The sequence below is a fragment of the Sander vitreus genome, chromosome 9 (assembly GCF_031162955.1).
Source record: "Sander vitreus isolate 19-12246 chromosome 9, sanVit1, whole genome shotgun sequence".
NCBI lineage: Eukaryota > Metazoa > Chordata > Actinopteri > Perciformes > Percidae > Sander > Sander vitreus.
In genome coordinates, this window is record NC_135863.1 from 8,982,632 (window position 1) to 8,992,793 (window position 10,162).

General features: G+C 41.4%; 2 protein-coding genes across 2 annotated transcripts in view; one reads left to right on the forward strand and one right to left on the reverse strand.

The window, feature by feature from the left end:
* The window catches only part of arpc5b (actin related protein 2/3 complex, subunit 5B), a 174,358-nt gene that overhangs the window by 62,219 nt on the left and 101,977 nt on the right, over positions 1 to 10,162 (reverse strand). The window lies entirely within an intron of this gene.
* pdcb (phosducin b) lies at positions 1,386 to 3,138 on the forward strand. Its single transcript, XM_078258579.1, has 3 exons — positions 1,386 to 1,431; positions 2,373 to 2,521; positions 2,616 to 3,138. Exons 1-3 carry the CDS (start codon positions 1,386 to 1,388, stop codon positions 3,129 to 3,131), a joined length of 711 nt encoding a protein of 236 aa, XP_078114705.1. The 3' UTR covers positions 3,132 to 3,138.

The window sequence follows — 10,162 nt, forward strand, 5'->3', positions numbered from 1 at the left end:
CTGAAGTGAAATCCTCTTAGGATCTATGCTCTATTTCTGTCTATGTTCTGGTCTTTTAAAATCTCCATTAGACCAATTTCATTGGCTACAAGTGACACACGCATACACACAAAAACACACACCATCCAGCAACAGATAGCTCAGTGAAGTGATCGAGTGTAGACCAGTGCAAGGTTAGCTATTGACACAAAGGGAGGACTTCACTGTGACTGTGGGAGGTAAGAAAAACTCTATTGACATCTCTTAGTTTTGGAAGCTAATAGATTGGACTCAGCTTAAACTTGTGTTTGTAATGTGTAGAAATGGTTTAGTTTTGAATGGATGTAATAGGAGGTAAGTTATTCTTGTTATCCCTATTATGTATTTATGTTTTTACATAGCCTACATTTATTTGGGGACCATCATGAGTTATTTATGTTTTCATGTACACTATTTTACCCTTTTAGGTATCATATATAGAGGTTTTACCAATTTTTTTGTTTTTTTTTGTTTTAAAGTAAAGGCTTCTGCACAGAATAAGAACAAAAGATTCTTTCTTTCTTTCTTTCTTTCTGGTACTGAATTTAGTCATGGGTCTGTGTCTAATTGAAAGTCAGCTGTTTACACTAGTTTATTGTCTATCGCTTGCTCACACATACAGAGTTGAAACACTTATGTGATTTCATTTGCTCATCCTGGAACTAATTATGGCAAATCTCGACTTGATTACACTGGATTTGGGGGTTAGAAAGGTAGCCGCAAAGATCATCAGACCAGATCAGCACTGTGACTGCAAGCAGGAAGGAAGACACTAATTGAAACACTGAATAGGCTGTTTTATCCAATAAGATATTGGCTCTGCCTACGTCACACACATCAACTGGTCTAAACACTGACCCCATTACAAAGCAGTGTGAAACCCAGAGTGTATAGAAAAGTGACTAAATAATTACATTTAAATGCATTGTACATTTTCTATATATAAATGCTAAACAATCACATGAAATCACACATCAAAGTAAAGAACATGAAATCATATATTCATTAATTTATTTTGGTTATCCTAAATAAATGCATCTATTGTGTTATGTACCCACATATATTGTTGATTGTTTAGTAGCCAACCCCTAAGGGCTAACAACAAGCAGTAGAGGGATCTATTGCAGATCAGTAATCCTCTTAGACAGCATTAATTTAATTAAATATCATGGGACTCACTTGGTATAGTCTACAGTAGCTCTGTCACAGTGCAAAGATTTTAAATCTGTAGCGATAAATTTACTTTATTGAGAACAATGAGAACATTCAAATATTGAAAGCCTCCATAATGCCCACATCATTTGAATTACATCCTTTAACTCAGTCTGATTTTCAAGTTTTTATCTTACAGGTAGCAAACAAGAAAAATGTCTGACAAAATGATTGATTTGGAAGAGACTGCAACCCAAACAGGTGAGTAGAAGCAATGTTTCCAAACATGATACAGGAACTGAACATGTTTACAACTTGATGACCAGTTTTTGTGTTTGTGCTATCGGCAGTGGGTCTGGTCGATCTACTATATCATTGCAAACATACTGTACATCTCAGTTATTAGTCATTAAGAAGCCTTCTATAGAAATTACCTTACAAACAGTAAAGCAAAAGCACTGATTACAGAGCAATCAGCTGTAAACGCATAACAGGAAGACCAAAGCAAAATACAGTGGAGTACAGATCTTTAGAGCTTTGGCAGTTTACCTGGCACTCTAATCTTCTTTTTGTTTAGCACCAGTGGTGCAATGACTTCACTTCCTAGAGGGTTGAGATGAAGCTTTAATCCCTAAAGTAAAACAGGGCACAATACTTACCACTGACTCATAGCTGCACACTATCATTTTACAAATAATAATAAGTCATTAGCTTGAAATCCCACATATCATTGATTATTTGTACCTCCAGAGTAAAGTTTGAGAATGCTGCTTTTTTTAAACCACAATCAAGTTACTCTTACATATAGGATTGAATTGTGTCTGCAAACAAAAATGTCTTCCTTCTTTCTTGTCTATCAGCATTGCAGTCTTACTAAATAGTTTTAGATATACACTTATAATAATAATAACAATGATAATACAAAGTGTATTTATATAGCACTTTTGAAAATAGAGTTACAAAGCTAAATAAATAAAGACTTTAAAATTATAACAGAATAAACATTTGAATTAACAATGAGCGTACAAAAAATAAAACCAAACAGGATTAAAACATAGTTGCAATTTAAGACCAGGCTTTCAGATAAAAGTGAGTTTTAAGCATGGATTTAAAAGAAGCTACAGAGTTGGCTAGCCTGAAATACACTCATCATCACTACCCTTTAATAACTAAGTACAAAATGCTGTTTGCCTTCTCCATAGGTCCAAAAGGAGTTATCAATGACTGGAGGAGGTTTAAGCTGGAAAGTATGGATCAGGAAAACTTGCCACCTGCAAAAAAGGAACTGCTGAGACAAATGTCATCCCCGAGCAAGCCAAAAGATGACACCAGATCAAACCTTAACCGCAAGGTACAACAAAACAGAACACATCATTAGGAATTGCAAATCATGCAATTCCATAGCCAATATAAATTCTAACTATTGTTTGATATAATTTTTGCAGATGAGTGTCCAAGAGTATGAGCTGCTTAAGGAGGAGGATGAGGGATGTCTAAAGAAATACAGAAAGCGGTGCATGCAGGAGATGCATGATAAACTCAGCTTTGGGCCCAGGTTTGAAGGTGTGCATGACCTGGACAGTGGAGAGGCCTTCCTAGAAGTCATCGAGAAGGAACATTACAGCACAGTGGTGGTTGTCCATATCTACAAGGTTGGGGTCAAAGGTTGTGAGGAACTCAACAACTGCTTTGACTGCCTGGCCACTGAGTACCCCACTGTAAAGTTCTGCAGGATTGATGCTGTCGCATCCGGTGCTTCCGAGCGGTTCTCAGATGAGGTTTTGCCTACGCTGCTGGTGTACAAGGCTGGAGAACTACTAGGAAACTTCCTGGCCTGCACGCAGCACCTAAATGAGGAGTTCTTTGCCACTGATGTGGAGGCCTTCCTCAACAGCTATGGCCTGCTGCCAGAGAAAGAGCTGGCCAGTATGGAAGATGAAGAGGAAAACGATGTAGAGTAAACAAAGAGTTTGCCTGCTGAGGAAGGAAGAAAGCTGTCTCGGACGGCTGGATAGAGAGCAATGAAAGACAATTTATGACATCAGACAAGTTCTTCTTTTGTAAAGAATAGTTCTATAAAAAAAACTATAACATCTCCACTAGTTCACTAGTGTTTGAGGATTGATCTCTAAAGGATACATTTTACATCCAGTTGTAAAGAAACCCTGATGTCCCACATATATATGGGTGCTCTCAAATATGAGTGTACAGTAAGGTGAGAAGATAGAGCGATTCTTTTTGAAAATATATCACAAATTCCCTCTCCACCACCCAAAGAAAAGCCAAACCAGCTATCTGTAATTTAACATAATTACAATATTCTTTTTTTTGTAACAATAGACAATATTACATGCTCATGTACTTGTAAAAAATATGAATTCAAATACTTTTTTGTAGCATTAGTTTGGGTTGATCTGTACAAAAGTTATTTATGAAGACAGTGTTTGTACAGAGTGAAATCCTCTAATGTCATACAATATTTAAACACATGTATACTGTGTAGGTCTCTGTTGTGTTTTTGCCATGATTTAAAAAAAAATAAAAAATAAATACTTTAACGGGCTAACTAGGACAGGGACTAAGAAGAGGCAAAAGCATTCTGGATGTGGAAACATTTTTGTGTAAACTTGTCTTCCATCTGTCCAGTACAACATACGCTTGCTTCTTAAGCCAATGTGGTGGGTGGTGCATATTGTGTCTGGAAAAAAACATGAGCCTCTGGTATTTTTCCATCATCAGTGAAACATCATCAGTGAGGAGTTCATCCACGTCTGTGTATTTCCTATTGTGAAAGTGGGAGAAAGTCACAGAAATATACAAAAAAGAAATCACAGTCTTTTTTTTGTCAACAGTCAATATCATCCTCATCATATTTGATTTTGTTAAGGATTTGTTAACTGCGTATTGGAATATGTTGAAACATAGCCTAGTATACATGTTGTTAAGAATAGAAAATAATAATAATAATAAAATTACATAAAATAGTAAAGTTTTGCATTGCATTTTATTGATTTATGATAGACGGTCTGTTGATTAAACAAACGAGATACAACGTGTTCACTACAGAGCTTTAAAGGTGCTGATAGGTGGAATTCTTTTACCTTTGGACAGCGCCAGGCTAGCTGTTCCCCACTGTTTCAAGTCTTTGTGCTAAGCTATGCTAACCAGCTGCTGGCTGTACATTCAGTGTACAAATAGGAGAGTGGTATAAATTTTCACATCTAACTCTTGGCAACAAAATAAATAGGCCCCGTGAGGCAAATTTGTGTACAATCAGTGTATTCAAAATCAAAAGCACCATCAGAAGAAACCTGCAAAATGCACGCATGCATGCAAGGTTACATACCACTGCAGAAGATGTCTCTCTAATCTCATGTTGAAGCAGGCTGTCACATGTTAAATAATCTCATCTGTTAGTCTTGCAGCATAGACTTGACTCCACTGTGACCCCAATGAGCTGCAGGCATGCCAAAACCACAAAATAAAAGCCAATTAAGATTTTTAAGTAAAGACTTGCAATATTAACCCACAGTCTTGATATGTCGTGAATCAAATTAACTTGCCTCATACTGTATATTTGTACTGAAAATGCCACACACACATCCATTGCTACTGTAGGACACAGAGGTTTGTTAGGAAGGTAGACCATATTATTATAGAAGGTATGTGTAAATTTCTATATTATCAATACCGAGCCAGTTAAACTTGATGATAACAATGATGATCTCTTCACTTGCCAGGCAGTCAAAACAATATAATTGTTTATTTTCGGTTTCCTTTTCTATTGAAAACTGAATTAACAGTGAATACAATGATGCAGTCTCCCTTTTACCATGCAACATAGTCATAATATCAGCAGCAAGTAATGCTTCATCAAAGAGTGTTATTTGAAGCGTAGTGCAGAGATTTATGCTGAGGTAATCAGGCTAATCCTTTTACAGGATTAAGGTGGTAGCTTTGCTAGTAGGCCTAGCAGTATACTGACTGCATTCACACCTGTTTAGGTCCAAAGACAAAAAAAAGGGTTATAGTCATCTCAATCCCACTGTTAAATTGAATAATATAAGGTTACACAGAGTATGCCATCTTTATACCTTTGCAAAGCACTTCAAAGCATGATCTTAGTTGTCTACTTTTATGTGGTTTTATGTAAATTCCAATAATCTCTGACATGTTGCCTGCAAGTAACTCTTGATTTCTAATTACTCAAAATGTAAGAGCTAGTGAACTATGACACGCTAACACATATTTCTCTGAGGATATACATGTGTCTGTGTTTTCACAGTACCGCATCTGGCACTACTAGAATAGCCTCTAGCTGGAAACACCTAATTTTCTCACAGTAGCGTGTCTAAGATTTATCAAAACCTTTTGGATACCACCCACAGGAGCTTTCTGAGGAGTGAGAGGTTTCCCTGAATTGCCCAAACATGTCAGCCAGACTGGCTGCTGCTGACCTAGACTACAGCACTGTATGCAAGAGTGGCAGCCAACTAGCCAAACACTCCCATTCTGACTCTTCAAACAGTGCATATGTGCCACCACTGGCCCACAACGTTCACCTCAACTAAAGGAGCTTCTACAGTACCCAGGAATATGCCTCCAAGCTTCGGCCACACTTAACAGAAATGTACAGTACTGTAAGGGCTGCATTCTTCCAACAGGAATGAGGATTCAGTGAGTGCAACACGAGCCACAAGGGTCCAGGCAAGGGTTGAGAGAAGGTTCACTTTAATACAAGATGACTCATCTGAAAACTCAGAATAAACAATAAATCATTAAGAAGTGAGAAGGTGTATTTTTGCCTCAATATTCTGTAGAACATATAGGCTACATAAGCATAGGCATCTTTTAGCAGGTTTACTGAGTTATCTGGATAACGATGAGCAAAATTTAGAACAGCTTTTGTGTGTTTCAGGTTTTATGCAGCAAAGTTACCCAGTGACCTCAGTGAACTTGCTTCTTGGAAAAGGCCACAGAAACGAATGTTTACCTCACTGTTTAACCCTGCAAAGACCATCTGATCCCACCCCCATTTCTGACGTTTTGATTCCCTCTTTGTTTATGCTGCTTCGCTTATTGGAGAACTTTTTAGATTTTTGGGTTTGGACTCTTGGAAAGCCCAGCTGCCATGCTCTAGTTCACCCACATAAAAAACAATTTCATTGAGGTGATGTCATGACACGGCAGTGGAGACCTGGTTTGAGGCGCGCATGGCCCCTGTGCACAAATATGGACAACGGATGTGGGTGAGATAACATAACCACAAACTGTGCTCACTGGCTGTCATCATAAATGTAAACCTCTTTCAAGTTACTTTGTTTAGATATTTGTAAGTTCATCTGTCATGATTGTGATGTTCTGTTTCCTGTTTTATTTTGAAGTCTGTCTTGTCTCCCTTGTCCTATCTAGTTTACTTCCTGTCTTTTGTTTTCCCTCCTGTTTGATTGTTCTGCCCTGATTTGTTTCACCTGTTGTGTCACCTGTTTCTTGTTAGTCCTTGTTAACCTGTGTATTTAGTATCTGTGTTGTCTTTGTCTTTTGTGGGAGTATTACGTTTCTGTTGCTGTGTGTTCGTGTCTGGAGTCTACCTTTCGTCTCTGAGTTCCGGTTTTTGAGCTTTTGTTCTGGAATTTGTTTTTGCCTGTTGCTTTCTGGACACTTTTGGTATGTACTTCATTTTTGTTAAATCATCTAAACTGCATTTGGGTCCAAGCCATTCCTGACAGACCATGACAGAATGCTCCCACCAAACATGGACCCAGCAGAGATGATTTCTGATGAGCTTCATGACCTTATATGTGAACTTATGGAACTCAAAGCCTGGTGGAGGAAGGCTAACGATGATTGCCAGAAGGAGGCTATTTTGGCATTGGCTCATAAGAAGGTTTTGGAAAAACCTTGGTTAAAGGACTCTATTCCTAACTGGGTTACAAGCTTCATTTTTGCTCCAGCTCCTCCACTTACTAAAGGATTGTGTTCAATCAAACCTGTTAACTCCACCAATGCTTCACTCAGTCACGAACCAGCTCCTCATCAGATTCCAAGCCAGCTAGCACCCACTAGCCTGCCTGCTTCTAGGCCTGCTAGCATTGTGGCTACAGGTTCTCTGTCTTTGACCCCGCCTACCCCTTTGCCTGCTTCTCCCAGTCAGGAAGTTTCTCCACCTGGAGGAAAGCCAGAGACTTGTATGACTTTGTTCCAGTACCTAGCTAAATGTGCTAGACGGACTGAGGAGGCCGAAGCCGCTAGATTACTAGCTGGTGATCTACGGTCCAGTTCGACCTTCATGCAGCTCCCTGGAGCAGTCTTTTGAAGGGACCCGTCTGGCCATATTTTCTGGGAACCGTGGAGACCGCAAGAGAGGACGTGGTCGACATGGTCCCCGACGCCATGCACTGGTTCAACCGCTCTCCAGTGGCCCGGAGTCCGAGTTTTCCAGTGGACCTGAGCCCGTGCTCTCTAACGTTTCCGAGCCGAGCAGCGTCCAGAACAGCCGCTGACGTCCAGAGTCTCAGCTGATGTCCAGCCGTCGAGTCTTCGATGACCACTCTTTCAGAGCCAGAGTGGTTGCTGACCGCTCTCCCAGAGTCTAGGTCGACTGACCTCCCAGCGACTTTGTCGGTCCAGCACCCCAGCGACTTTGTCGGTCTCCAACACCCCAGTGACTTTGTCGGGTTGCGGCGTTCCTGAGACTGTCCCTGAGATTGCCCCAGTGACTGCCCTTTCCCGGTACCCCTGAGACTTCGCCCGTCTCCAGCGTCCCAGAGACTTTGCTTTTGTTGGCGGTCCGGCCGACTCCTGCCCCCAGTGTTTTGTCGGCGGTCAGGCCGACTTCTGCTCCAGTTACCCTGTCGGTTGAGTTGCCGACTTCTGATTTTGTTGCCTGTTCCTGATCCTGTTGCCTTGTTGGCGGACCCGCCTACTCCCGTTCCTGTTACCTTGTTGGCAGACATTAGCTCAGCTGACCCGTCGCTTGTCTTCAGCTCGGCTGACCCATCGCCTGCCTGGCCCACAGAGGGGTTTAGTCTTCGCTGGCCCGCTAGGTCTCCCGATTGATTCAGCCTTAGCCGCCCTGCTTATCCGCCTGAGGGATGCTGCCTTCGCGGCCGGCCTCCTGAGGGGTTTCGCCTTCGCGGCCGGCCTCCTGAGGGGTTTCGCCTTCGCGGCCGGTCGCCTGAAGTGTTCTGCCTTCGCCGCCGGTCGCCAGAGGGACACCGCTTTCACCACTGACCGCCAGAGGGGTCCCATCTGTGCTGTGCCTCTCTGTTCCCTGTCCCGAGTGGTCTCTCTGCTTCCCCTAGTGGCCCTCAGTTTCCCCCAGGCCTCTTTGCCCACTAGTTTCCCATGCCCTAGTGCCTAGCGGTTCTGTCCCCAGTTCCCGAGTGCCCACGGTCCCCAGTTCCCACTATCCTCTGTTCTCTAGCCCTGGTTTTTTTTTCCTCTGTTCGTCCCTCCTCCGGTCCCCCTCCGCCCTCTCTGGGTTGACTTTTGTTCGGTTTTTGGTTTTGGACGTCTGGGCTCCGTCCCGTGGAGGGGGGGGTACTGTCATGATTGTGGTGATCTGTTTCCTGTTTTATTTTGAAGTCTGTCTTGTCTCCCTTGTCCTGTCTCCCTTGTCCTATCTAGTTTACTTCCTGTCTTTTGTTTTCCCGCCTGTTTGATTGTTCTGCCCCGATTTGTTTCACCTGTTGTGTCACCCGTTTCTTGTTAGTCCTTGTTAACCTGTGTATTTAGTATCTGTGTTGTCTGTCTTTTGTGGGAGCATTACGTTTCTGTTGCTGTGTGGTCTGTGAGTGTGTTCGTGTCTGGAGTCTACCTTTCGTCTCTGAGTTCTGGTTTTTGAGATCCTGTGTGTTCTGGAATTAGTATTTGCCAGTTGCTTTCTGGACACTTTTGGTATGTACTTCATTTTTGTTAAATAAATCTAAACTGCATTTGGGTCCAAGCCATTCCTGACAGACCGTGACATCATCATGACTCATTGTTTCGAAGGGATGTAAATGTTATCCTTTGACTCAATTTCTCCTGATGAGATTTAACTTGTACGTAGTTAAAAACTACTTTTCATATGAGTGGAACGAGAAGATACAATGCAACCACTACATCAACCCAGAATACTATTGTGTTAATGCTAAAACAAAGGTGGAGTGAGCAAACAGTTGGAGAATAAGAGGGAGGATGTAAGAGATAAGAATCAGAGGTATGAGGACGAAAAAACAAAGCTGTAACCACTGCAGAAAATAAATTGCATTGCACATACCACCCCCACATCAAAAGTTCACCTTTGGGTTGGTCTTAGTGTCATTGTCACGCTATACTGACTGGACAGATAAATGAACTAATGTGGGAAGGGATGGGTAGAGGGATAAAACTGTCAATCATTACACATCTAAAGTTCTTGTCACTGCTGTATTTGTTTGTCGATGTTGTAAAGGAACTTGTCAGCACAACTCAACTACCTCAAACATCATAGATTACAGGGTGTCTGTGTCCATGCTTCTAGGCTTCCCTCTCATGACAAGTGCTGACAACAACCAACATGGTTGACTCAGATTAAGAGGTTTGCACAGCAATGTGGCTATAGGTTAATGTACATCTTGGTATCCAGGCGTGACTACCGAGTGTAATAAAAATAGTCCTGCTACCTTGTTCGTGCCGTCAGACTTTTGTACCACAGATGTATCACCTTGGTTATGAACCAATAAACCACTGAGGTATTTGTCAAAACTGGTCCAGACAGGGTCTAAATACCTACCAGGGATGCAGTAAATAAATGACTGAAACTGAGGAAGTAATTAAAGCCCACACAATCCCACTTAAGGCGTATCAATATAACTAAAACCATTAGTTGCTAGTTGCTGTACACATGAAAAGAAAACATGTTTGATGAATTTTAGAGTAACTCTTTGAGAACCTCTTAGGAATTAAAAAAAAAAACATTCTCTGCTTTAACATTTTGGTTGGTCTACTGTTATAGCCCTAAATTGTA